The sequence below is a fragment of the Alexandromys fortis genome, unplaced genomic scaffold (genome assembly GCF_014885135.2).
Source record: "Alexandromys fortis isolate MF-2015 unplaced genomic scaffold, M_Fortis_MF-2015_v1.1 scaffold_321, whole genome shotgun sequence".
NCBI lineage: Eukaryota > Metazoa > Chordata > Mammalia > Rodentia > Cricetidae > Alexandromys > Alexandromys fortis.
In genome coordinates this window covers 521,492-549,062 of record NW_026068200.1, presented here as the reverse complement: position 1 = coordinate 549,062, position 27,571 = coordinate 521,492, and the positions used below count along the sequence as shown (strand labels likewise).

The following is a 27,571-nucleotide window of genomic DNA, read 5'->3' as shown; positions in this document are numbered from 1 at the left end:
ATAGTCTGTCTGCATGTATGCCTGAAGAGGGCACCAGACCTCGTTACAGATGGTTGTGAGCCACCATGTGGTTGCTGGGAATTGAACTCAGGACCTTTGGAAGAGCAGGCAATGCTCTTAACCGCTGAGCCATCTCTCCAGCCCCCGTCATTCTATATTTTCACTGTGAACTTAGAGGTACATTAAATATAGTCTTTATATCGCTACCTATTCATTTTCCTAAAAAAGTTATTTATTTATTTATTATGTATGCAATGTTCTGTCTGCAGGCCAGAAGAGGGCACCAGACCTCATTACAGATGGTTGTGAGCCACCATGTGGTTGCCAGGAATTGAACTCAGGACCTTTGGAAGAGCAGGCAACACTCTTAACCATTGAGCCACCTCTCTAGCCCCCACTACCTATTTATATATATCTAGTATAAGCTATTTTGAAAGTATACAAATAGACATCATACTAAGGTAGTTACAAATTTGCTTATAATTGGCAAACAACTCCCAATCTATCCCTAATAGTAATGACACTATCCACAATCCACACCCCTGTGCTTTTTTTTTTCCCATAGAGAGTAAATAACCAATACGACAGATCCAAATTTTCCCCAAGGAATCAGAAAGCACTTTCTTCTTTTTTGAGAGAGGGTCTCTCTATGAAGCCCTGTAAGCTGTCCTGGATCTTAAGTAAACCAGGCAGGCCTAGTTTCAGAGACCCTCTGCCCCTGAATTCTGGATACTGGTATTTGCCTGGCTAGAAAGCACTTTCTATTGAATATCAAACGTCTTTTACTTCCTTTATTCACACCACCCCATTTTCAAAGTCATAAACTGTGAACTCAAGGCCTTAGGCAAGATGGGCAAGTGCTCATACACCGAGCTATATTACCACCCTGACTAAACGGTCTATTGCTGTGAAGAGGCACCGTGACCAAATCTTATAAAGAAAGCATTTAACTGAGCCTTGCTTCCAGTTTCAGAGGTTCGGACCATCATCATGGTGGGGAGCATGACAACATGCAGGCAAACATGATGCTACAGAAATAGCTGAGAGTTCTACATCTGGATCCACAGACAGCAGGAAGAGATGGCCACTGGGCCTGGCTTGTGCTTTTTAAAACCCCACCGTCCACCCCTAATGACATGCCTCCTAACCCCTCTGAAGTAGTGGCATTTAATGACTATGCACTTCAACACAAGAGCCTATGGGGGCCATTCTTATTCAAGTAACCACACAGTCCCCGGCTATTTTCCTAAGTATGGTCATGTACATAAAAACATGCAATGAAACTGATGTGAACAATTAATTTCACATAGCAGCTCACAACTGTCTGTAACTCTAGTTCCCAGAGATCTGACACCTCACACATACATACATACACGCAGACAAAACACCAATGCACATAAAATAAATACAACATTTTAAAATAGAACAATACCATATTAAAAAACATTGAGATGGTAAATAAGCTTTACTCTAAATGTAATACTTGCACAATAATACATTCTTGCAAGACTTAAAATGCCTATTTAAAACATTAAAATTGACTCATATCCAAGCCAAAAGTCACTGCATTGTAAGATCTGTGATCCAAGTTGAGTTAAACCAAACAAGCAATTCTTTTTTGTTATTTTGTTGTTGTTCCAAGATAGGGATTTTCTGTGTAGCACTAGTTGTCCTGGAATCATTCCTCCTGAGTGTAGGATTAAAGACAGGCACCACCATACCCAGCTTTGCAAGGAATTCTTTTTTTTTTTAAATTTTTTTTTTGCAAGGAATTCTTACAATACTTTTAAATAATAATCTGTATCTAATATACAATAGCTAAATTTTTTCTAAATATTCTTATAGAGCCAAAATTATCATTATATTTGGGAAGAGGTATTCTTCCAACATGCAAAGCATAAAAAATACCCCTGTGTCTCAAGTCCACTTTCCCTACAGCTCTGTAGGCGGAAGAGGTGTAAGCACGACGGGTGCCTTCTTAGTCATCAGTCATCCACAACAGAAGGCCCAGCTATAGCCCCATCTCCTAGAGTATTGCTGCTCTCTGCTCCCTATTTTAAAGGGGACTTTTTAAGAAGTTCCTTTTTGAGACTCACTCTCATTGAGTAAAGGCTGATCTCACACAGGCATTTTTCCCTCAAAAAGAAGCCAGGTATGGTAGAATACAGTCTGTTACCTCCAGAGGTAGAGGCAGGAAACACAGTGAGACCCTCTGCTACATATCCAGACCCTCTCAAAACTCATCCTGTCCCGCCACAAAACAGAAAGACAAACCAGGAGAAAAAAAAGCATCACAAAAAAACCTGTCACCCTGATTTTGCCAAGAAGAAAACATACTAAACGAAGTTGAAAAAGTAACCCAAAGGTCATCCTAAGCAGTCTGTGTTTATGATCACTCAGCGTGTGACCACTGTCCCTCCAAATGTGTCATCATTCCACACCATGTGAACTCCTAAGCTGTTTATTCAAATGCTCAATTTCCTCAAAATATGATTTGATTTCCAGCTCAGAACAACTATGCACTGTGAACTAGCACTAAAACTACCTGGTAGTCAAAAGAACAAAGGTGACAGAAGTAAGAGCCCTCTGGTAATCCTACATCAGTCTGTCCTGGCTGGGTTTGCTCTCGACCTTCAGCTAATAGCTGAAGAATCCCCAGGATGTACAAGATGACCAAACATGAAGATTTAACTGCCATTTTGGGAAATCTGTTTAGCAATCATGCAAGTCACATGACAGGGCCATACTCCAACCTTCCCACGCCTCCCGAATGTACCCTCCACAATTGATGTAGAGCTTCAGCTTTTCTCTTTCTGTCCTATAGAACTAGTAGTCAGCTGCCTTTAAAAATAACCGCTAAATACAGTTAAACTGAGAGAATTAAAAGACACAAACAGCCACTTTCTTCAATGAAACCTATTAGGTGCACCCTAACTTTAAGCACAGCATGTCTTTGCAGGAGGAAAGCTGATAAAGTGGATCTATCATCTTAGATTCCTACTCTCCTACACCCAATTTTGACAGAAAGCCTCTTGCTCAAAATAAATAAATTTCAAAGATAAATATTTCAAGCCAAAAATACTACATATTTTCTAGCCAGTCTGCTAAATGTAAGAACCCTCTTCGAGAAGCTGAAGGTAGCTGTATGTCTAAAAAGACGACTAACATGCTAAATCCTGACTCCATCTCACTCCACAGAGAAAAACCAGGAGAACACAATAAAGTCTGTCACATGAAACCACGTTTCAGTCCGAGCCTGTCAAAGAGCTCTGACTAACGCTGAGACACTTAACTTCAACATGGACTTTCATATTTAAAACAGAAATTCCATCCTGAAAAATGCAAAATCTCACGTATGATGTCGAAGAACTTCTACTCATCTAATATATAATTTTCCATCACAAACCTCTCATTAAATCTTAAAAGACCCTAATTACATAAACACAATCATTCCCAGATTCCTTGAATACGTTGGAAGCTTTACAAACTGCGAAACATTGCCAGAGTAAGATGTAAACTCAGGATTAAACATGAAATTCTAAGAGGCATCCACACAAAGTATTTTCCCTTTTAAAATTGTTTTTTAAAAACCTCCTTTCAATTTATAACAAGAAAAATCAATTCCAACCATCAAGTCACTACCTTGTACAAACAAGTCAACTGTTTCCAGTGATTACTCAAGTTATTAGTAACTGTTACAAAGCAGCCGTGTTGTTTTAGTGTGTATTTCCTTAAATTAAAAATAAAAACTGGAAAGCACCTGAAAATTTGTACTTGTCCCAAAAAAATCATTCACATTATTACCAGTCTTAATTTGAATGTAAATTAGGGCTTACCAAATTCAGTTTTAAATAGTACACATCACATACTTTCCAAATAAGTCCTAAATAAAAATATCAAAATAACATAGATAAAATTTAATTTACACATAATTACATCCAACCATGAAGTTATTTAGCAGTATTTGGTATACTTGTTAAACATGGGCTAATCAGTATAATTTAACAAAAACATTTCATTCTAATTATCTCAAAATTATAATTTCCAAGACTAATTTAAATCTACAAAAATTTAGGTCATGTTTCCATATACACTGCCACTAATTTACATATAAAATGTAACTTTCACAGTAGCTACTAGTACTCAATAACAATAAATGTCATGAGACAATGTTCTACAGGCAGCACAAATTTCCTGTGACAAGCAGACACAGACAGCTCTTAGCACAGTCACTCACCACTTCTTCTAACGCAGCACTTCGCCCAAAAGAACAAGTGAGATGTGTGAGGCAGTTAACAAAGGAGGAGAAAAGTTCGCTGGGGATGGCAGTTAAGACATTCCGAGGGAACACGGTTATCAGATTGCTGATAATGCTGGAGATTCCCACAGCTTCAGAATCTTCTATTTCGATTCTACAACCAAATCATGAGGGCTATTTAGCAGTACAAAATAAGCTCTATTTTCAAACACAAAAATATTATCATCATTCACTTGTAAAGGCATGTGCCTGTATTAATTTCAAATAGACAGACAACTCCACTTCAAAACACAGAACAGAAAAGGCCTTAGTTTCTTTTTTCCTCCATATGAAATACCAGAGGAAAAGGGAGGTTCCCTCTTTGTTCAAAAGAACGAGCATACCTACCCATTGATAGTGTTCAGCAATCCCTCAATGAAGTGTGCTAGATAATCAACCTGGGATCCTTCATCGGGAAAGATGGGTCCGTGTAGAGAAGCTAACTGGGCAAGGCACTGCAGAGAATCCTGTGCCATATCTGAATCTTCTCTGATTTTTCGGTGTACCTGTTAGAAAGAATCACTAATCCATAAAAACAAATTCTTCTTTTGTAGGGGTCACGTGCAAACCATGTCGAATGAGGTAAGAGAAAAATTCACTGTAGCAGGACATTTCTAAAAAATTAACTCCTCAGTTAAACGAAACCTGAAAATCGTCCTTCAGTCCAACCGACATTATAGGTCATGACTTTAAACATAATAAATTTTTACTTGAGGGCTACCTGCATTTTAAAAATTGAACTATCTCCAGCATATTATGACAAGGAGAGAAAACAGATGCTAGCCAGTCAGACATACTGCTTCTGCTAAAAACAGCAACGACGACAGTCATCTGTATTATGCTAACTATGCCTCACCACAGCTTCTTGCTAAAGTTAGCAGACAAGTTCAACCCAGTATATAGATGCTGCCTTAGCGAAAGCAAACAGTTGCACACTTTGAAAACCAACAAGTGTACCTATCACCCATCCTAAATATCACCTACATGACATGGAGCAGATGCTTAAATTCTGAGACCATTTGATCTTTTTGAATTTCATTTTATCCCACGCCACTGCTATTGATACTACATGTTACAATAAAATTTGTATTTAATACATAAGTCTACTTAAGTGGCAACGAGACCTTACTTGAATGATGTAATACTGATACCTACTACAGTGTTTTATCTAAAGTTCTCAGAATATCTCTTATTAACTTCTGTATTACTAAATTTTCAGACATTAAAGATTTCATTTCTATGTTCTGATAGTAAAATGGAACAGGAAATGCCAGGAAATTATAAAGCAGCTATTCATCTTCATGCATGATACTGACTAGCCATTTGCTATTTCTCACCAGCATCTAACAGAAGCGCTCTAGCCCTCCTCTTTCTTTTATGAAGCATTGTACTCTATATTTGTTTCAGGTTATGTTGGTTTTGAGTCTATCAATCATTTATAAATTACTTGACACAAGGATGTCCTTGTTTTTTTAAAATGCATTCACTAGTACAGTATGGGACACAGTGAACAGAGTAAATCCTTGTTAACTGATTCCACTAATCTTAGCCTCTTAGCTTCTTAAGATCAAGTAAAGATATTTAAACCATTATAACAGCTCTAAAAATTACAGTTAAATGACTTACTTAATTTTTTTTGTTTTGTTTTGTTTTATTTGTTGTTGTTGTTGTTTTTCGAGACAGGGTTTCTCTGTGATTTTGGAGCCTGTCCTGGAACTAGCTCTTGTAGACCAGGCTGGTCTTGAATTCACAGAGATCCACCTGCCTCTGCCTCCCAAGTGCTGGGATTAAAGGCGTGCGCCACCACCGCCCGGTGGGTAGATCTTAAGGGCAGTGGAAATGGCAGTCACAAAATTTTATGTACTATAATAGTCCATTTATGTAACATTCTGGAAATGAAACTGTTTTAGAGATGAAGAACATTAATGGTCACCAGGGCTTAGAGAAGGGGGAAGAATGGGAATGACTGGGTTTTAAAAGGGTAGGAAGAGCAGGGATGAGATGCCATAGTTCTGAGTCATGTTTGGAATAAAGATTATATGAATCTACACTTGTGAGAAAACTGGATAGAACTATATACTTATTAGCATATAATACAAGTTAGATTCATGAAATATGAATAATATCTATGAATTACATGAATGTCAAGTTCCTAGTTTTGATGTGAACAACAATCATGTAAGATGCTAATTGGAAAAAAGCTGGTGAAGGCTCCATGGATCCTCCCCTTACTATGGTGTTTGTTGTTGCTGTTATTTGCAACTTCCTATGGATCTGTAGTGCTTGCTTCCATTTATATGGCATTCTTTGGGTGGGGGGTCGAGACAGGGTTTCTCTGTGTAGCCGTGGCTGTCCGGGAACTCACTCTGTAGACCAGGCTGGCCTTGAACTCACAGAGATCTACCTGCCTCTGCCTCCCGAGTGCTGGGATTAAAGGTGTGTACCACCACCATCTGGCTCTTATATGGCACTCTTGAAAAGACAACACTATAATGACAGAGAAGACATCAGTAGCTGCCAGGTAGGCAGGAGGATATGACTTCTAAAAAATGGCGCTGAAGGCTTTAAGGGTTAGGAATCTTCTGTGTCATGAACAAATATATATGTTCAGAATCAGGTCTGTGCATTGAAAAAGTCAATTTTACTGTAATTTTAAAATTACAAAAGTAGAACTCAATTGTAGACGCTTTCCTAGCACTCACAGGGATCAGGATTTGATCCCCAGCACCAAAACCTAAGTACAATTTTTAGAAAAGCTACTGGGTTTTTTTTTTTTCTGATTACCTCCTTCTCCCTCTCCACTCATCCATCATTCTCCATCCACTGTATGCCTGCTGGCGTGAAGCACCCTGTAGCTTCTGATGCTTAAAGGAGAACAGTATCCTTCCTGTTTAAAGGACAAGCAGGAAGTAGAACTTGAACTCTGGTGTTCTGCTCAAGGAAATGGAGCAAAGAGAAGACTGAGCAAGGAGCAAGTGAACAAACTGAGCACTTTTAGAGCCGGGTTCTGTGTAATGCTTTTCCAGCAGCACTCTTGACCCAACCTTTCTTGACTCCATACTGTATAGGTCCCACAAGAGAAAATGCCAGAAGGGTTGTGCCCTGCTAAGGGGGACAGAAAGGTTGGGGTAGAGGAAGATTTGATGCAGTTAACTGTGAACTCTGAAAAGTATTGTCTGGACACGTACTTGTGTGTGTGTGTGTGTGTGTGTGTGTGTGTGTGTGTGTGTGTGTGTGTGTGTCTAAAAACATTTGGACTAGGATCAGCTGCACGACTGATCTGGATTGGCCTGAACCCACCCGGTCTCAGCAGTCAGCTGGTGATCAAAAATCCTGATTTGTATACTGCTTTCTAGGATAACAAGAGCATGTAGGCCCTTTGTCCCTCATCATTTAAGGCTTATTCACATAAAAAGGGTCACCACATACTCATTCTCAGCAGGAGAACTGGCCCCAAAATATAACCACTTCTTTTCTTCTCCGCAGCTCCATTGAGGTATGTCATTCATATATGTTACCTGAATCTGAGTTCTGTTTTCTCTCCTGTTTGCAGGGAATCTGAAGCATGTGGTCTAGTTGACAAAAAGAGATCAGATTTCCAGAGCTGGGAAGCAGTGCCTATAATGAAGACAGTGTGTTGATGCAAGCAGTTTGTGGAATTTGTGACTGCAGGGGAAATTTGGAAGAAATTACTTCCTGAAAATTTCCAAGGGGCACCAAGTGGCAGCTGGCCTCCTGGGGTGAGGAGGCAGGCACCCCAGAGCCAGGAAGATATCCAATGTTTAAAGTGTTTATTTTAAAACACACACACAAATGCCGTTTTTAATGTTTCAAAATTATTTTTAAGCAAATTGGGGGGGAGTATTTTTATCTTCTTAAAGGGGACAAGTCACAAACTGCAGGAAAGTGGGATGGGGTGCAGCAGACAGGCAGGTTTAGACCCCAGGGCCATTAGGTAGAGCCCTGTGGGGGGTGCTGTCAGCAGACTGGGGGGAAGAGGAGTCTTGCCACTTTTGTTTTAGTATTGTGCACTCATGTTGTTTCTAATAAAAATCTTTCAAAACCTAGCTCTGCCTTGCTCTTCTCACTGTAAACTGCCACTGACGGCACACACCTCTGCACTTTTCCTGTCACCAAAGGTCAGACATGACCCTCTTACTTCCATATTCTGCCCTGGCCAGCCTAGGACTCCCACCCTAAAACTTGGACCCTCGTGGGGAACTAGTGTATCCCCTGCCCAGATGACACACTCTGTCACGTGCTAGGGCCTGTCCATGAAAAACAAGGTGCAAGGTTACAGGCTCTGTGTCCATGAAAAGGAGCCTGTTGCACTCTGAGGAGGCGCCTGCCCTGCCAAAGATTCAGGGGTAGGAGCACAAGGTCTCAGGGGGCGTTTCCATGCGTTAGACAGGCCACTTCCAACTCAGGTGTAGATAGTTGAGACACATGACCACTGACTGGTGTAACCTGGGGAGATGGTGCAATGGTGATGGAAAGACAGCCATTCAGTATGATTTTAGAAGCCGATTGACCAAATATTTATTAAGTTCTCTCAACCACTGTGACAAGTCTAAGAGACACAAGCACAGCCCAGACCTGGCCTTGGGCAAAGGGAAGAAAAAGCAAATACATGCGCAAAGCCAAATTGAGAGCAACTGGCGCAGCCCAAGGCCCCCAGCAGCATGTCTGAAGGGATATTTAACTTGAATTTCCCCAAGCAAGCAAGTAAGCAAGCAAGCAAGAGCATTCCACAGAAGGGAGTGAGAAAGCCCTGAGTGTGTCCTGAGCTGGGAATAGCCGTGCTTTTATTAAACAGTGAGGGTGTCTGGTGGACAAGAAGTAGCAGTCACTTCAAATGTCCACTATTCTAATTATACACTCTGGCCTCAAGGCAGTTTGGCTTACACTGCAAAGAATGGGGATTTCAAAGAATTGAAGGGTTGGGAGGTGCTGAATGCGCTGGTGCCAAGGTTGGTCCTCTCAAAGATTTGTTTATCCCACTTTTAGGTTCCCATTGCAGTCCTTTCAAAGGGGCCTACCTCCAAAGTCCCTGTGAAGGAAACCGCCTGGTAAAAAACAACGGCTAGCTGGTGCCCTATGGCCTTCTCAGTGAGAATGGACCTGGTCAAAGATATGCCTCCAATATGGAGAGAATGGGGGAAGATTCTGGGGGTGCCAGGGCAGCCTAGCTAGGCTGGCACTACCTGAGAACCAGCTTGGCCTCAGTTTTGGCCCAACAGGATGAGCTTCTGCCAGGCCAAAATGGACACTAGTGCAGTGGCCTCCAGGCTGACATTGATCGCATTCCTATAGGATAGGCTAGCCTGGAGTGCAGTTCCGTGGCAGGGCAGGTGCCCAGCACACACAAGGCCCTGGGTTCTGTCCTGTAACACATCAAAAACAGGAGAAGAGAGGACAAAAGAGAGGTAAGAGGAGAAGGAAAAGAAGAAAACATTAGATTAAAAAGAACAACAGGTAAAAACCAGGAATCACTTAAACTTTACAAAAGAAAATTGAAATACCCAAAGGTAGACCCATCATCCACCAAAGCAACACAGCAGGCTAAGACCTGCTCTGTCCGGAATTATGAAGGCATGAGGAAAAGCACCAGAGCATCAGTTGGGACTAGGAAATTACAAGATGCTTTGTTTTGCCTTTGAGTTTTTTCCCTCTATTTTTTTTCAGAGTTCCTCTAGTGAATTACATTTTAGTTTGACAATAGAATAATAATAGGTTTGGGTATAGCTCAGTGGTAGAATGCCTGCCTGCTATCCAAAAGGCCCTGGGTTTCACCTCTAGTCCCACAAATCAAGTAATAAGCTAAAAATGAATTGCTTGTTTAAGCAACACTAATTAAACTCAGTCGCCAAGAAAAAAAAAAAGACATGAGGGTAGGAAGAGACTTGTTTGTTAGAAGGGGTTCAGTTGGAGGAGATGGGGGAATAAGAGAAGGTGATGGGGTGAATGTGATCCAGATACATTTATGTACATGTATGAAATTGTCAGGATCAATTTTAAATTTTTGCAAATGGTCTTTCAAGCCGGTGAGATAAAGATCAAAGTCAGTTGGAACCTCCCACAGTGCAGACTTGTGCTCAGCCTCAGGGCTGTTCTTACTGCCCAGGAGACTCTGAGCACAGACCCAGAAGAAATGGGCTCCAGGGCAAGTGTATCCTGATGTGAGCCTGCCCTCCCAGCAGCCAAAGGCTGCTGTCCACCTGGCTACTGTAAAACTAAGTTCAGACCTAGTGACTCTAATGACAAACAAGAGGCAAGCATTAGAACGCACCCCTTCTTAGAGGCCATTTCTACTCAAAGTATGGCATTCTCTTTCCTGCTGGCTAGGTATTATCGCACCCATTTTAAGAGATGAGAAAACTGAGGCTCCAAACTGATGAGACTTGCCCAGTAGTGAGTGGGAGAGAACAACTCCAGCCAGAACTGCAAGCTCCCTTACTTTTTTCCACAGCCCCACACTAGTGTCACTAGAATATTTTTTAAACTGACTTTGGAGTAAACATCTTTCTTGCCGCTACAAAGCCCATGCTGGATGAAGCCACACACTCCTCCCAGCCCTCGCCCTACCACAAATACATGAACTGTTCCTGTGCTTTTCAGCAAGGTGCTTGGCCTTGCTGAGTCTCTTTCCGCACATGGAAAGAAGAGCAAAGTATTTCTGTGCTTCATGGGCTCTTGTGAGGGGCTACCGACTTTTCAAAGATGGGAGCATCTGAAAAGAGCTCCCAAAATTGTGGGTGGTAGCACATGCCTTTAACCGCAGTGCCTGAGAGGTAGAAGCAGTGGTTCAAGACCAGCCTGGGCTGTATGGGAGCCTGTCTCAACCAAAGCCCAAATATTGTGCATATGAGGGCTTCCACTAGCCCCCAGGCACACACCAGGGCCAAAGAGACTATAAGAAAACTTTAGGCTATGTCTACAACTTGAGGGTTAAGAAAAACAGCCATCTTAAAAAGAATATATGTGTGTGAAACCCTGGAGCCAATTCCCACCACTGAAGAAAAAGAACATATATATATGTATGTATATTGGATATGCATGTATTTGCATAAAACATCTTTGAAAAAATACACAAGAAACTGGGACACTTCAGTTGCCTCCAGGCAGGGAAACCAGGTGGCAAGTGGCTGGGGAAGTGAGGTAGACTTGCACTGTTTCTTTTTGTACCTTCTGATTTTTTAACCATGTGAATGTATTACCTGGTCCCTGAGAAAGTAAATAAATAAAATTTAAAAATAAGAAAAAAGCCAACAGAAAATTCCCAAGCCAGCTTACCTTTGGAGAGAGTGGCTGTACCTCCGCTCCATTCATTGTGAGCTGTCGCAGAGAGAGCAGTATATTTCCAATTCTATATTTAAAAGACTTTCTCAGGCAGAAATATTTCTTCATTAGAAAATCAAATATTGTCAATCAACAGAAAAGGGAAGATATAAAAAGAGGAAGATGAGGAGAATGAAGGAAAGGAAAGGAAAGGAAGCAGCCATCAGACTGAAGCCTTTGGCAGTTTCTGCAGCCATTCCCTTGATGTATTTGCCATGGGCAGGTCCTACACCCCATGCTCAGTGCTAGGCCCACAGCTGCCCAGTAGAGCCTTGGCAAGCAACACACCTCATACTGCCTACATTTGAGCCTCTCTCTGACACCCATTAGCTCTGGAACCTTATCCAAGTAACCCACTCTCTCGGAACCTTAGTTTGATATCTATCAAATATACTCCCTGGCCCTCCCTCCAGGGAGGGAACTGCCTGTGAGGGGCACAGGCATTAACAATAAATAACAATAACACTCAGGTACAGTGGTACATGCCTACAGCCCCAGTCACTCAAGAGGCTGAGGCAAGAGAATCACTTGAGCCTGGGAGTTCCAGCTAGTCTAGGCAATACCACAAGACTGTGTCTCCTTAAAGAAAAAGAAAGAAAGCAAAAGGGGGAAAGGGGACTGACGAAGTAGCTGAGATGACAGAGTCTTGGCTAGATGTATGCAACCCTGGGTTCAAGCCCCAGCACTGCATAAACCCTAGACAGCGGGACACTTCGGTAATCCCAGGAATTCACATCATCCTTGCGGATATAGTGAGTATGAGACCAGTCTGAGCTACAGACTCTATCTCAAAAAGAAAAAAAGGCAAGAAACAAGAAGAATGAGGAAGAAATAGAGAGGAGGAAGGAGAGAGGAAAGGAAAAAGAAAGGAAGGATAAAACTGTCAACGATCTGCAAAGCACAATAACAACATGTTGGTTTAGGGTTTTTTTTAAAGTCTCATCTGCTACAGATACAAAGAAAACTGTTGACACTTGAAATAATATATCTTGGGCTCAGTTTTAAGGACTCTGGAGGAGAAAATGTATATTGAGGGAGATAGACGAAACAAGATATGAAGACTGATCACTGTTGAAGTAGGTTGCATTATACTACACTCTCTTCTTTTTTAATTTGGTTGAGATGCTGGGCGTGGTGGTACATGCCTGTCTGTAATCCCCACACGGGAAGGCAAAGGCAGGAGGATCCTGAAGACTCACGCAGTGGCCAGCAAGCATAATCAAAATGACAAGCTTCTGACTCAGTAGAAGACCCTGTCTTGGCGGGTAGTGGTAGCACATGCCTTTAATCCCAGCAGCACTCGGGAGGTAGAAGCAGGCAGATCTCTGTGAGTTTGAAGCCAGCCTGGTCGGTCTACAGAGCTAGTTTCAAGGACAATAGGAATGTTATACAGAGAAACCCTGACCTGAAACAAACAAACAAACAACAAAACAGCAAAAAAAGACCCTCTCTCTCTTTTTGGTTTTTGTTTTGTTTTTCAAGACAGGGTTTCTCTGTGGGACAGTCCTGATTGTCCTGGAACCCACTCTATAAACCAGGCTGGCCTCAAACTCACAGAAATTCGCCTGTTTCTGCCTCCAGGGTGCTGCAACTAAAGGCATTCGCTGCCACCACACAGCAAGAGCATTCTTTTGTTGTTGTTAAAAAGGGAAGAAAAAAAAAAAAACAAGGAGAACCCTAACAGAGATATGCATGGATACCCTAGGGAAAGGTAAGTAGAAAAGATCTCCTGAGTAAATTGGCAGTGTCAGGGAGGGGTGAAAGGGAACAGGGAGGAGAACATGAGGGATCTGGAAGATCCAGTTGGATAAGAGACAGAGAGGGAGATCAAGGAAAGAGATACCTTGAAAGAAGGAGCCATTGTGGGGTTAATGAGAAACCAGGCAGTAGGGAAACTCCCAGGAATCCACAAAGATGACCCCAGCTAAGACCCTAAGCAATTATGGAGAGGGGGCCTGAAATAACTTTCCCCTACAGTCAGCTTGATGACTACCTTAATTGCCATTATAGAACCTTCATCCAGCAACTGATGGAATCAGATGCAGAGATCCACAATTAAGCACTGGGCCAAACTCCTGGAGGCCACTCATTGAGAGGGAGAAGTGATAATATGAGCAAAGGGGACCAAAACCATGATGGGGCTAAGTGATAGCTCACTGACTCTGGACTGACACCTGGGGAACCAGCCTAAGACCATACTAGGCCCTCTGAATGTGGGTGACAGTTGTGTGCCCTGGGCAGTTTGTATGGCCACTAGCAGTGGGAGCACGATTTATCCCTGGTACATGAACTCACTTTTTAGAGCCCATTCCCTATGGAGGGATACCTTGCTCAGCCTAGATACAGGGCAAAGGGCCTTGAAACTACCTCAAGTGATATACTAGACTTTGTTGATTCCCCGTGGGAGGCCTCACCCTCTCTGAGGAGTGGATGGGAGGTGGAGTGGGGAGAAGGTAGGAGGAGTGGGAGGATGGGAGGGGGAAGAAAATGGGATTGGTATGTAAAATAAGAGGTTTTTCTAAATTAAAAAAAAAAAACCCTGTCTCAAAAAAGTTAGAGAAGTGGTAAAGACATCCCAACAGCAGGCTCTAGCCTGCATGTGTAATACATGTGATGAGTGCCCCCCCACAAATATGCATATGCACAGAGAGACACATACACCACAAAAAGAAGTATGTAACACCACACTTGTTGCTGTACTTAGCAGATTATTGATAGTTTGCCTACACACCCTGCTTCAATGAGGTTTATGGCAAAGTCAGTTGTATTTCCAGTGAGCCAATGCAATCGTAAGCAAAAGGAATAATGCTAGAGGTACCACCATACCTGATTTCAAGTTGTACCTACACAAACAGCATGGTACTAGCACAAAAAAAATACTCAGACATGTAGACCAATGGAATAGAAGATTCATATAGCTATAGTCACCTGATTTTTTTATAAATATATACATTTTTATTTTGCCAAAAAATATACATTGGTTGGAAACCAGCCTTATCTTAGTCACTTTGCTGTTGATGTGGTCAGACAGCCTGATCACAGCAACATAAGAAAGGAAGGGTTCATTTAGCTCACAGCTCAAGATTATAGTCCATCATTTCGGGGAAATGACAGTAGCAGGAGTTTGGGACAGCTGGTCCCCATTACACGCCCAAAGACCTGTCTCCCAAGTGGCTCTGAATCTCATCAGGTTTACAATTGAGATTAACCATCATGATCCTTTTCAACAAACTGTGCTAGCAAAACTGGATATCTCCGTGTAAAAGGTTGAACAGATCCCCTCCTCTCATTCTGTAGAAAAACCAACCCAAAATGGACTAATGACCTTAATATAAGACCTAAAACTTTAAAACCAATAAAGAAAGGGATGAAGAAAAGCCTTCAATATATCATCATAAGCAAGGACTTTCTGAAGAGGATTCCAGTCACTCAGGAAATAAGAGCAATAACGGACAAAGAGGACCTCGCGAAATTAAAAAGCTTTAGCACAGCAAAGGAAATAACTGAATGAAGAGATAACCTACAGAACAGGACAGAAAGCTTTGCATTCGTAACTATACTCTATAAAGAATACACAGAATTCAACAACAAGAAATTAGACAGCCAGGCGGTGATGGCACACACCTTTAATCCCAGCACTTGAGAGGCAGAGGCAGGCAGATCTCTGTGAGTTTGAGGCCAGCCTGATCTATAAGAGCTAGTTCCAGGACAGGCTCCAAAGCTACAGAGAAACCCTGTCTCGAAAAACTAACAACAACAAAACAATGCAAACAATCAATAGGCTAATGAAATGAGCAAACAGTTCTGAAGAGATCAATACAGGGCTGGAGAAATGGCTCAGGGAGTAAAGCATACGCCATTCAAGCATGAGAATCCCTAGAACCCTCATAAAACCGAGCATACTAGCACAAATCTGTAATCTCAGTTTTCCTACTGAAAGATTAGAGGCAGAGACAGGAGGCTCCTGAAGCTTCCAGCTTGCAAATCTGGTGTATACACACACACACATACACACACACACTTGCCCACGCACATATACTCATACACATCCACATAGGCAACGTGTATTTTTAAAGTAAGTACAAATAGCCAATAAACATGAAGAGCATTCACCACCACTAGACATCAGAGAAATGCAAATTAAAACTCTTTATCAAGAAAGCAAGGAACAACAAGTGCAGGCAAAGAGGCAGACAAAAGTTCCTTTTCTACACTGCTAGCGGGACTGTGATTAGTGCAGCCCCTGTGGAAGTCAGTATGGTAACAGTATATGACCCAGCTACACCACTCCTGGCTCTGTACCTCGAGGACTCCAAGTCAGCATACCACAGAGATCCTTGTACAAAAATGCTTATCACATCACTAATCACAATAGCTAAGCTCCAGAGCCCAGCACAGTATCCATCAAGAGAGAAACAGATAAAGAAAATTTAGTTTATATACACAATGGAAGTTTTCCAGCCTTAAAGAAAAATGACATTGTGTCACTTGCCAGAAAATGGTTATGACTGAAAACTATTATTAAGCAAAGAAATTCAGTCTCAGAGAGACAAATATTACATTTTCTCTCATTTGTAGTTCTTAGATTTCATACAGATACATAATATGTATGTACAGATGAAATGAACGTGGAAGAAAAGGGGACTACCAGGAATGCGAGGGGTGAGAAATAGAAGGACAACAGGGAGAATATGCCCAAAGTGCATCTATATACATACATGAAAATGACCTTATGTAACCCAGAATATGGAAAACAAAGGCCAGACAGTGAAAGAATCACATACAAAATCCCCTTAATAAAAAACTTATTGACTTTAGAAAATAATAATAATAATAATAATTTAAGGCTAAAAAAGAAAACTGACTTCCTGGGTGTGGTGGCTCATATCTATAATGTTGGAACATTATGGCAGAAAGACTGCCATGAGTTTGAAGTAAATCTAAAACAATAAAGTGAGACTCTGTCTAAAAAATAAAGAAAAAATAAAAGAAGTGGTTTGATCAGATTCGAATCATGAAAAGCTTGCTTTGACTGCCATGTGAACAGAAATAAGGAGCCTTCTGAGACCCAGTGCCAAAATGAACAAGTCACATATGCACGATGCTGTCTCTCGCAGGAAAATGGATACGACTGAAAACAATCATGCTGCAATGCCAGCCCCGTAAGGACAGGGAAGAGTTTTTGTTGTTGTTGTTCAGGGTTTTGTTTTTAAAATAGTGTGTGTGTGTGTGTGTGTCTATGTAGGAGCATGTGCACATGAGTATAGGTGTCCATAGAAACAAAAGGTTTTGTTTCCCTAGAGTTAAGGTATGAGCCACCAACTTGGATTCTGACAACCAAATTTGGGTCCTCTGCAAGAGTAGTACATATTCTTAACTGCTGAACCACGTCTCCAGCTACCCCCCCTTTTGGAGTTTTGAGATGGGGGTCTCATTCTGCAATCTACACTGTCCTAAAACTCATATAAATCCCCTTGCTTCAATCTCTCAAGTGCTGGGATTACAAGTATGAACCACAACACCTGACTGGGAAAATGATTTTATCTGTTTTTGTACACAAATGTAGCCCCAGTTCCTGGCATATTGCATGGCATATAGTTTGGTGCCCAATAATACTTATGAAGTAAATTGTAAATAGCTGAATTTATACTGTTCTGTGATCTGATTTTGTTTTCTGAGACAGAATCTCAAGTGTAATCCTAGCTGTCCTGGAATTCACTCTGTAGACCAGCCTAGCCTTGAATCTACAGAGGTCTGCCTGCCTCTGCCTCCTGAGTGCTGGGATTAAAAGTAAGTGCCACCTTACCCCCTGTGACCTGATTTTTTGCTTAAATTACACACTATAGTAAAAGGTAAAAGATTTATGCGATCTGAAGAGAAACCTGAGTATAGCCCCTTTGGATGTCAGTGTGGCGATTTCTCAGAAAATTAAGAAACAACCTTCCTCAAGACATAGTAATACCCCTTTTGGGTATTTATCCAAAGAATGCTCAATCATGCCACAAGGACATGTGCTCAACTGTGTTCATAGTAGCATTGTTTGTCATAGCCAGAACCTGGAAACAACCTAAATGCCCCTCTACTGAAGAATGGATAAGGAAAATGTGGTACATTTACACAATGGAGTACTATACAGCAGAAAAAAATAATGACAGCTTGAATTTTGCAAGAAAATGGATGGAGCTAGAAAACATTATTTTGAGTGAAGAAACCCAGACACAGAAAGTATCACATNGTGGAATAATGCTCTTGTACACTGTAAAGATTTCTCACTCCATCTTGAATTTTGCAGGCAAATGGATGGAGCTAGAAAACATTATTTTGAGTGAAGAAACCCAGACACAGAAAGTATCACATGTACTCACTCATAAGTGGTTTTAAAACATAAAACAAAGAAAACCAGCCTACAAAACACAATCCCAGAGAACTTAGACAACAATGAGGACCCTAAGAGAGACTTGCATAGATCTAATCTACATGGGAAGTAGAAAAAGACAAGATCTCCTGAGTAAATTGGGAGCATGCGGACCTTGGGTGAGGGTTGAAGGGGAGGGGAGAAGCAGGAAAGGGAACAGAGAAAAATGTAGAGCTCAACAAAAATCAATTTTAAAAAATTACACACTATATGTGGCTTTTCCACACCAATGCACAAAGAGCTACCTTGATATTCCAATAGCATAGGAAACAATTCCAGGAACTAACAAAGTGAAATCATATGAAGTTTTCAAACTTCTACAAAGCAAAAGAAATAATCACCAGACTGGAGAAACAGCCAACAGAATAGGAGAAAATTATTGTTAACTTTACTTCACATGCTTATGCCTATATTATACACGTGAGAGGTAAAGGCAAGAGAGATAAAGTGAGGCCCTGCCTCAAAGAAATAAATAATAACAGAAATCATACAGTTAATAAATGGGCTAATGAACTGAACAGACAGTTCTCAAAAGAAGAAACACAAATGAACAATAAACGTTTTTGAAAAGCGTTCAGCACTCTGATCCATTAAGGAAATGCAAATTAAAATTATTTTGTGATTCCATCTTACCCCAATCAGAATGTGTCATCAAGAAAACAAATGAGAACAAATTCTGGTGAGGATAAAGGGAAAGATGAACACTTATTTTCTGTTGGTGCTTATGTAAACTGGTACCTCCACTATGGAAGCAGGGTGGAGGTTCTCTCCAAAACACAAAAATAGAACTACCGTATCTCTAAACTACACCATTCCTGGATACAGAGCCACAGAACTCTCAGTCAACACACCACAGACTTGCGCGTCCATGTTTATTGATGCCCTTTTTACCATTGTCAAGAAATCAATCCAGCTTAGGTGTCTATCAACAGATGAAGAGATAATGACCATGTGGGACATGTATACAATGAACAGATACACAAAAGTATGTAGCCAAAAAGAAAAATGAAATCATTACACTTTTCAGGAAAATTGAAAGAACCAGAGATCATTATGTCACACAAAATAAATGAGATTCAGAGAAATACTCACGACATGTTTCCTCTTATATCTGGAACCTGTGTGTGTGTGTGTGTGTGTGTGTGTGTGTGTGTGTGCGCACGCGTGCGTGCGTGTGTGCGTGTGTGTGTGCGTGTGTGTGTGTTGGAACTAGAAAGGAATCATGGGAAGGGAAGGAGAGATCTTAAGGATAGAGCAGGAGGGTGATGGGACACATGTGACAGGGAATCAGGCGAGGGAGCTAACTGGAGGAAGAAAAGCAGCCAGCTGGAGAGAAGTAAGAACATGGAGGACGGCAGTGCAGGAGGGAAACGGGACTAACTAGAATGACACATGTATGAAAACACTGTAATAAAGCCCAGAACTTTGTATGTTTACCTAAAATACTAATAAAAATGAAGTAAGTACTTAATTTAAAAGAAAACAGGAGCTACCTTACTCAGCTTTAATGATGACAACGCTGACATCCCCAAAATGTAAGGCCTAACTGCTGTCTTAGTCACATTACATAGACGCTCCCAAGTTTATCTAACCTGTCTCCAGCTGCCGGACATTCAAGGTTTTTCTCAACTTCCCTTACAAGTAAAATCACTGCCCCGCAACAAAACTGCTAGAGCCAGCAAGTGAATCCAGCGAAGTTACAGGGTACAAGGTTAACAACCAAACGTCAGTTGTGCTTCTATACACCGGCGATGAACAATGCAAAGAGAACACTTTGACTGGCAAGATGGTTCAGCTGGCCAAGGCGCTTGCTGCCAAACCTGAAGACCTGGGTTCAGTTCTCGGAATCCACAAAATGTAAGGAGTGAACCAACAACTTCAAACTGATCTCTAGCCTAGATATGTGCATGTGCGTGCATATAAATAAATTAGATGATAGATAGACAGACAGACAGACAGACAGACAACAGACAGGTAGATAATTTGACAGGATCTCACTGTGTAGACCAGACTGACCTTGAACTCACAACGACCACGCCCGTCTCGCCTCCCTAGTGCTGTGAAAGCGTGTGCCACCACTCCCAGCAAATAAGAAACAGTTTTTAAAAGAAAGGAAAAGAAAAGAATGCTAGAGACTAGCGATATGGTTCATTTGATAGAGTGCTTGCTTATGCATGAGACCCTGGGTTGGATTCCCCACACCGTAATAGTCAGGCATGCTGATGCCCAACTGTAAGTCCTGCACAGGAGAAATAGAGACAGGGGGGTCCAATGTTCAAGGTCATCCTTGGCTACGTAGTATTTCACTTTGTCTCAAAAGAAAAGAAGGGAACTTATCCACAAAAACACTCACAAAATGAAACACTCAAGAAAAAGGACCTGTGTACCAAAACTATAAAATGATGCTGTCTTTCAAGAAATTCAAGTGGAGAGACATCCTGTGTATAAAGTCAAACTCATAGAAAAAACGATTGGAAAGGTGCCAATAGCATAGAAAGTAAAGCCAATCTCTATTTTAAAAATCTCTGTTATATGTTAAATGACTGTTTTGCATAATTCCATCCTTGAATTCATATGTAATCTCAATGGACCTTGAATAGTCAAAATTATCTTGAAAAGAAAAAATAAAATTGGAGGACTCACACTCGCCAGTAAAAAGCAAACAAAAAACTTGGTACAGTTAGGCGTGGTGGTGCACGCCTTTAATTCCAGCGCTCAGGAGGCAAAAGCAGGCAGATCACTGTAAACTGGCGGCCAGCCTGATCCACGTGGACAGCTCTAAGCTAGACAAGACTACATAATGAGAACTTATTTTTTTTAATGCTTTAATTATTAAGAAACTGTAGCAACCAGAATACTGTGTTACTAGCATAAGCCCAGTTATAGAGGTACAATGAGACAAAGCAGATAACATAATAATTACATAATAATGTAACACAACTATCATCAACTGATTCTGAATAGATTTACTAAGTCCATTCAAACAATCTCTTTGATAAATGGTACTGAGACAACTATGTTTCCACACGCAAAACAATGAAGTTGAACCCCTATCTCATAGGAGAAGAACAAATAAATTTGAAAGAGATCACAGTTTTGTAAGAATCCAAGCTATAAAACTCAGAAGAAAACATGGGAGTAAATTCTTCAGGACCTTGGATGTGGCAATGGACTCTTAGATATGCCACTAAAAGCATAAGCAACAAAGGAAAAATAAATTGGACCTCATCAAAACTCACAGGTTTTTTCCTTGCAAAGGACATTACCAGGAAACCAACACTAGAGAAAACACTTGAAGATCTAAGCACAGGCAGTGACTTTCTGAACAGGACTCTGATAGCTCAGGAAATAATAGCAGAACTGACAAATGGAATCACATCAAATTAAAAAGCTTCTGCATAGCAAAGAAACAATTATCAGAGAGGGGAGACAGCCTACAAAGTGAGAGGAAATCTTTTCCAGCTATTCATCTGACAGGGGATTAATAGCCAGAATGTATAAACAACTCACAAAATTTAACATAAAAAACAAGCGATCCAATCAATAAATGGACAAATGAACTAAACCGACATTTTTGCAAAAGATGAAGTATAAATGGCCAGTAAGAATTTTTTTTGTAAAGTGTTCCACATCCTTAGCCATCATAGAATGCAGATCAAAACTACCCTGAGAGGCATCTCACTCCAGTCAGAAAGGCTATCATCAAGAAAACACAGAAGCCTGGCATGGCAGCAAGCAGCTTTAAGCCCAGAACTTGAGAGGCAGGATCACGTGTAGCCTCTGTGAGTTCCAGGACAGCCAGAGCTACCTAGTGAGACCCTGTCTCCAAAAACAAAAATAAACAAAAAGCACAAACCAACAAAGGCTGGTGAAGATGCGGGGTAAAGAACCCCTTAGACACTGATGGTAAGAATGTAAATTACTTCAACCATTGTGAAATCAGTACAAAGGTCTCTCCAAAAACCTAAAACTAGAACTGCTCTATGGGCAAAGAATTGCTCCATGGGCAAGCCTGCTGACCACAGTTTCATGCCCCAAGGCCACATAAAAGTAGAAGGAGAGAATCAACTTCCCAAAGTTGTCCTCTGACCTCCAGACACACTTCATGGCATTGATGCCCATGAATACACGTTATGCACACACAAATACTTAATATTTTTAAAATATCTACCATATGATCCATGAATACCACTCCTGAGTATTCACTCGAAGGAATTTAAAGGCAGCATGCCATAGAGATACCTGGACCTCCCTGTTTTTTGCAGCATATTCATAATAGCCAGCATCAGCCTAAGTATGCCTCAACAGATAAATAAAGAAAATATGCCCAGAGAGTATTAGTTAGACATAAGGAGAAATAAAATCCTGTGATTTGAAGAAAAATGAATGAAACTGAGGATTATGATGATGAGTAACAGATGCCAAACTCAGAAAGAAATATCTAATTTGAGAATCTGGATTGAAGGTCTAAAGATAGAAGGGGACTATTAGGGAAGAGTGGGGGGGATGAGCCGGGAGGGAAAGTAAGCCAGGGTAATGGAGCAGCGAATGTGATCGAAGCACAATAGATATGCATGTACACAAAATTCCAAATGACCCAGATATGGTGGCACGTGTCTGTAATTTCAGCACTTGGGAGAAAAGGGTAGACGAAACAGGAGTCGAAACCAGCTCAAACTGCATAGACCCTGTCTCAAAAGAAGTCCCCAGGAATATTGTTATTCTGAATAATTTCTATATGCTAATGAAAATTGTGAGAAGAAAAATAAAATGAGGGCCTGGGGTATAGTGCAATGGCAGAGTGCTTACCTACTGTGTAGGTCCCCTTGGGGTCAAACTCCCATGGCAGGGGGAGAAGGAGTAGGGAAGGAGGAGAAAATGTAAAAACACAGCACATAAAAGACAACTCCATTTTAAACATGGGCAAAGAACTTAGAGATTTCTCCAAGGAGGACATACAAATGACCAACAAATGCATGAAAAGATGCTGAACATCATTAGTCATTTGGGAATGCAAATCAAAGCCATAATGAGATGTCATTTCACACACACAAGGATGGCTATAATTAAAAAGTGAAAAAAAATTGCAAGAGTTGAGTATGTGGAGAAGTAGAATCCCTTGTGCATTGCTCAGGGAAATGTAAAAATCCCACGACTGCTGTGGGAACAGTTCCGTGATTCCTCAACAAGCTAAACATAGAATTACCTTTGCTCCCAGCAACTCCACTTCTAACTACATGCCCTAAAGAACTAAAAAGAGGCGCCCAAACAAATGGCAATAGTTAAAAGGTAGCCAAATAAATATTGTAACAGCCAAATAAACACTCATAAACTAGTGAATGGAAAGACTGTGGTATCTGCACACAACAGAATACTATTGAGCCATAAAAAGCATTAAGTTCTGAGACGTGCTACGGTATTAAAAAACCATGCTCAGTGAGAGAAACCAAATAGAAAAGCCCACACATATTGTATGGTTCCACTTACATAAACTATTCAGAATAAACTGGACCCAGTGGAGCAAACCCGTAATATACGCACTTAGGAGACAGAAGAAGAGAGTTACATGGGTGACAGAGTAAGACCCTGGCTCAAAAATAAACCTCAAGTGATGGCAACAATAAGTTAAATAATATATTTTAAATAATAAATAAGCAAATAGGCAAATGCAGAGACACCAGTTTGGCTCTTCCCAGAGCCCAACTGGAGTGTGAGCAACTATCGAATGGGAAGTGGCTTTAGTTTGGAGTAATGACAATGTTTAGGAACTAGATAGCACAACTTTGTGAACATGCCAAATGTCACTGGATTGTCCACTATAAAAATGGCCGACTGTCCTGTGAATGTCACCTCACAGAACCCACTGCAGTGGAGATGCCCCTGTTGATGCCCTTGCTCATTTGTAGTGTCACTTCCTCAAGACAAATCTGGGGCTAGGCACCAGCTGGATCAAAGAGCATGTGCATTAAAAACAAACACAACAGCGATGGGCTGGCATTCTCTGAACCTTTGTCGTGGTTCCCACTGAAGTCTGTGTATGAAGGTGGCTTGCTAAAGGCACCTTCCCCTCAACTTGGTCTTCACCCATCTAAGAGGTTAAGGTAGCCATTGTTTGAATGTTCACTTTTGTTTAATGATATTGAGCATGTTCGACGTGTTTGTTGCTAAATCCTTTTTTAAAGGAGGCTTATTTATTGTCGCTGTTCCAAATAAACAAAATAATTAGATACCCCCCAACTCAATTTTCCTCACGCCCACATTCTTCTCAACATAAATAGCTCTCCCCAAACCACAAGCATAAGCTGGCTCTGGTATTTCCATAAACAATGTGGCTAGAAAACAGTTCAGAGAAAATTTAACAGGATTCTGTCCTCTCTCTGCCTCTGGTATAGAAATCCTTTTTACAGAATGGCACATTTAGCTATTGCTTTAGAGATCCTCTTGGGCCACATTCCTCTGGGTTTTCTTTTCTTGAATATAGGGGAGTTTGTAGCTCACTGACGATATCTAATAAAATCACTTAATTTGAGACTGTCTCCGCACTTCTTTGGTTAACTATCAGTGTCTCCCACTGTGATGCAGATCTTTCCCACCTTCTCAGGCTCAGTACTCATGACTGCCACATGACTTAGGGACCTAAATCACTGCTGGGAGGACTCAAGGGGAAGAACAGTTACGCTAAGCTTCTGCTGGTTCTCTCTAGCTTCCCCTAAAAGGCACCCAAATACCTTTGGCAGCCCTGTTGGGATTTGCTGTGGGTGCCAAGAGGCGTTGGCTAGCATTTTTGGTAGTGATGATGAACACCTCGTGAAGACCGTTGTGCTGGGTTGTGAGGATTATATGCATGTTTGTAAGCAAAATCAGGCAGAAAACAAACTGTCAAAATTGGAAATCAGTTGGGTATTGGCAAAGGTGGAAATTGCCGTTCTCACAGTCAGCTAAGTACCATGCACTTTTTTTTTTTTTTTTTTGTCTGCCCCTGTCCTGCCCTGGCCAATCACCTCCAGCCCTCTCATCTGCCTGGATGATGGGAACTAGCATTGTCTTGCAGTTTTCTTTTTAGAAAGTCCAGGCTATCTTCTCCTGAAGGTGCCTGTCCCCTGCTTATTGGTCCCAGGATAGGATCCTGGTATTACTTGTAGCATGGGAAGCTGGAAGCAAGGAAAGCTGTCATCCCTCCATCCCTGTTCCTTCTACATGAAGTACAAGCCTTCTCTGTCAGTCACCATTCAGCTCGCCTCCTCTTTGCATCTTTGTCTCCTCTTCAGAAAGCCCTTCATCTTCTCCAGAGCACGTTTGGCCTGGTTGATCTCTGCACCCTCCCCTCTGATTCTCCTACAGATTCTCTTAGGGTGCTGAAGATGGAACCCAATGAACAGACAACTACTGACACCCAGACAATGTACTAATCAGTGGAGGAAATAAACAAGAATCAAGCACAAAAATCCCTGCTCTCCTAAAGGTCTCTTTTTCTTTCTTTTTTCACAGCCTTGTCTCTTGAGACAGACACTCACACCCTTTTAGAGACAGGGTCTTATTGTGTAGCCTGGACTGGCCTGGACCTTGCTATGTAGACCAGGCTGCCCTCAAGCACAGAGATCCACCTGCCTCAAGCTCAGACTGCTGGGATTAAAGGTGTGTGCCATCCTGCCCAGCTGGGGGTTTCTCTCTCATTGGAGGTAAAGATATGACCTGGTGGAGCTATGCTCTGGGGGGGGGGGATGAAGCAAGGGAATAGAGCTGCTCTTTTAAAAATATCTTATTTAAAAAAAAAGATTTCAGAACACTCAGGCCTTCATGAGAGACAATGTCTCAAAAAACAAAAAGAAAACATACCTGAAGAAGTGCTGTTGGAGAGATCCGTGCTGACCAGAGACCTGACTCCAGATGTGTGAGCAGAGGGACAATAGATGTAAAGAATCTAAGATAAAGGGGCTGGGAAGATAGCTGTAACTCCAGCTCCAAGACCTCTGGCCTCAGTGGGCACCCGCATCCGTGTACACATACCCGCATGCATACACACACATACACATACTTTAAAAATAATAAAAAGAAATCTTAAAAGAAAAGAGCCTAAGCACAGCTTTGAGCCTAACCTATGTATCTTTCTAAATATTTACTACACATTTTTGGAGATGTAAATAGATCATTCATTAATTTTTAAATATTTACCTTCACAGTGATTCCTTCTGGAATGTCATACTTTTTTATCTCTTAACTTGATTTTGTTGAAATTTAGGCTTAAACGCCTGGAATGCACTAGATTTGTTAAGGCCTTTCATTATTGAGCCAGGTATTTTCGATAAACCTGTTTGTGTGAGAAAGAAAAAACCAGCCTTGAGGCCAGGCTTGATAGGGCATGCCTTTAATTCCAGCACTCAGAAAGCAGAAGCAGGTGGATCTCTGATTTCCAGGCCAGACTGATCTACAAAGAGAGTTCCAGGGCAGCCAGGAATGCCTAATGAGACCCTGTCTCAAAAAGAGAAAGATGGATAGATAGATAGCGAAGAAAGAAACGCCTTAAGCTGGCCAGAGGGCTGCAAACCTATAATTCCAGTACCAGAGGGGTTGAGGCAGGCCTGGGCTTCATAAAGAGACCATGTTCGGCTGAGGTGGGGGGGGGGACGAAGATAAGCAGTAAAAGGCAAGTGCCATACCATATCCAAGACACAGCCAGACCAGTGTGCCCAGAGCTAACGAAAACAAAGGGGCGAGCAGGAGAGGGAAGAAGCACGAGGAAGAAGCTCGTGTGCAGACTTCGCTTTTCCCTCTGGGGAGGATGAGGAGCTATTATTGCAGGTACCTGAACTAAGGAGAGGATTCTTTGGTCCACGGTTTGGAGAACACACTGAAAGGGGGCAGGGGCTGGAGAGCTGAGATGAATCAGCAGGCTACTGCAGTGAAACAGGTAATAGACAGGAGAATGGGGGAAGGGTGAACGTGGCGCCAACACCTGTGAGCTAATCAATGACAGAAGCAGAATGAGAAGGGGAAACACACAGCTCAGGCAGGGAGAGAGAGATAGAGAGAGAGGGAGGGAGGAAGGGAGGGGGGGGGGAGGAGAGAGAGAGAGAGAGAGAGAGAGAGAGAGAGAGAGAATGAACGCACGCGAGCGAGCACGCAAGAAAGAAAGAAAGAAAGAAAGAAAGAAAGAAAGAAAGAAAGAAAGAAAGAAAGAAAGAAAGAAAGAGCAAGCCCCTGCACCAGGCTGCGCTGGACCGGCTCTTATATGGAGAGCATGTGCTCATCAGGCGAATACTGGCCAAGAGCATGATGGGATTTAGGACTGAAAAGTAGGATGAACAGAAGTGCTTGTTTGCTGAACTTGGGGGGAATCAGAGAGGCAACAAGCCTTACATGCTCACATTCAGGGCAGAAGCCTGGAAGAATTGCGGGAAGCCTGGAGCTCACCCACTAGGGGTATAAGGCGGAGGAAGAAGGTCATGGCAATGAACGCTTTTCTGAGTAACCAACCGTCCCCATCTCCATGGTTATCTGCCCACATTACCTTCAATGACCAC

At 41.7% G+C, this 27,571-nt stretch overlaps 1 protein-coding gene and 1 long non-coding RNA gene across 3 annotated transcripts in view; one reads left to right on the top strand and one right to left on the bottom strand.

The window, feature by feature from the left end:
- Hdac8 (histone deacetylase 8) overlaps positions 1–8,357 on the top strand; it is a 225,526-nt gene extending 217,169 nt beyond the window's left edge. For both annotated transcript variants that reach the window (XM_050129910.1, XM_050129908.1), the window contains one exon: positions 7,851–8,357. In XM_050129910.1, the coding sequence (XP_049985867.1) occupies positions 7,851–7,859 (9 nt within the window). In that variant the 3' untranslated portion in view covers positions 7,860–8,357. The remainder of the gene's footprint in view (positions 1–7,850) is intronic.
- LOC126493114 (uncharacterized) overlaps positions 1–27,571 on the bottom strand; it is a 258,406-nt gene that overhangs the window by 219,256 nt on the left and 11,579 nt on the right. The window lies entirely within an intron of this gene.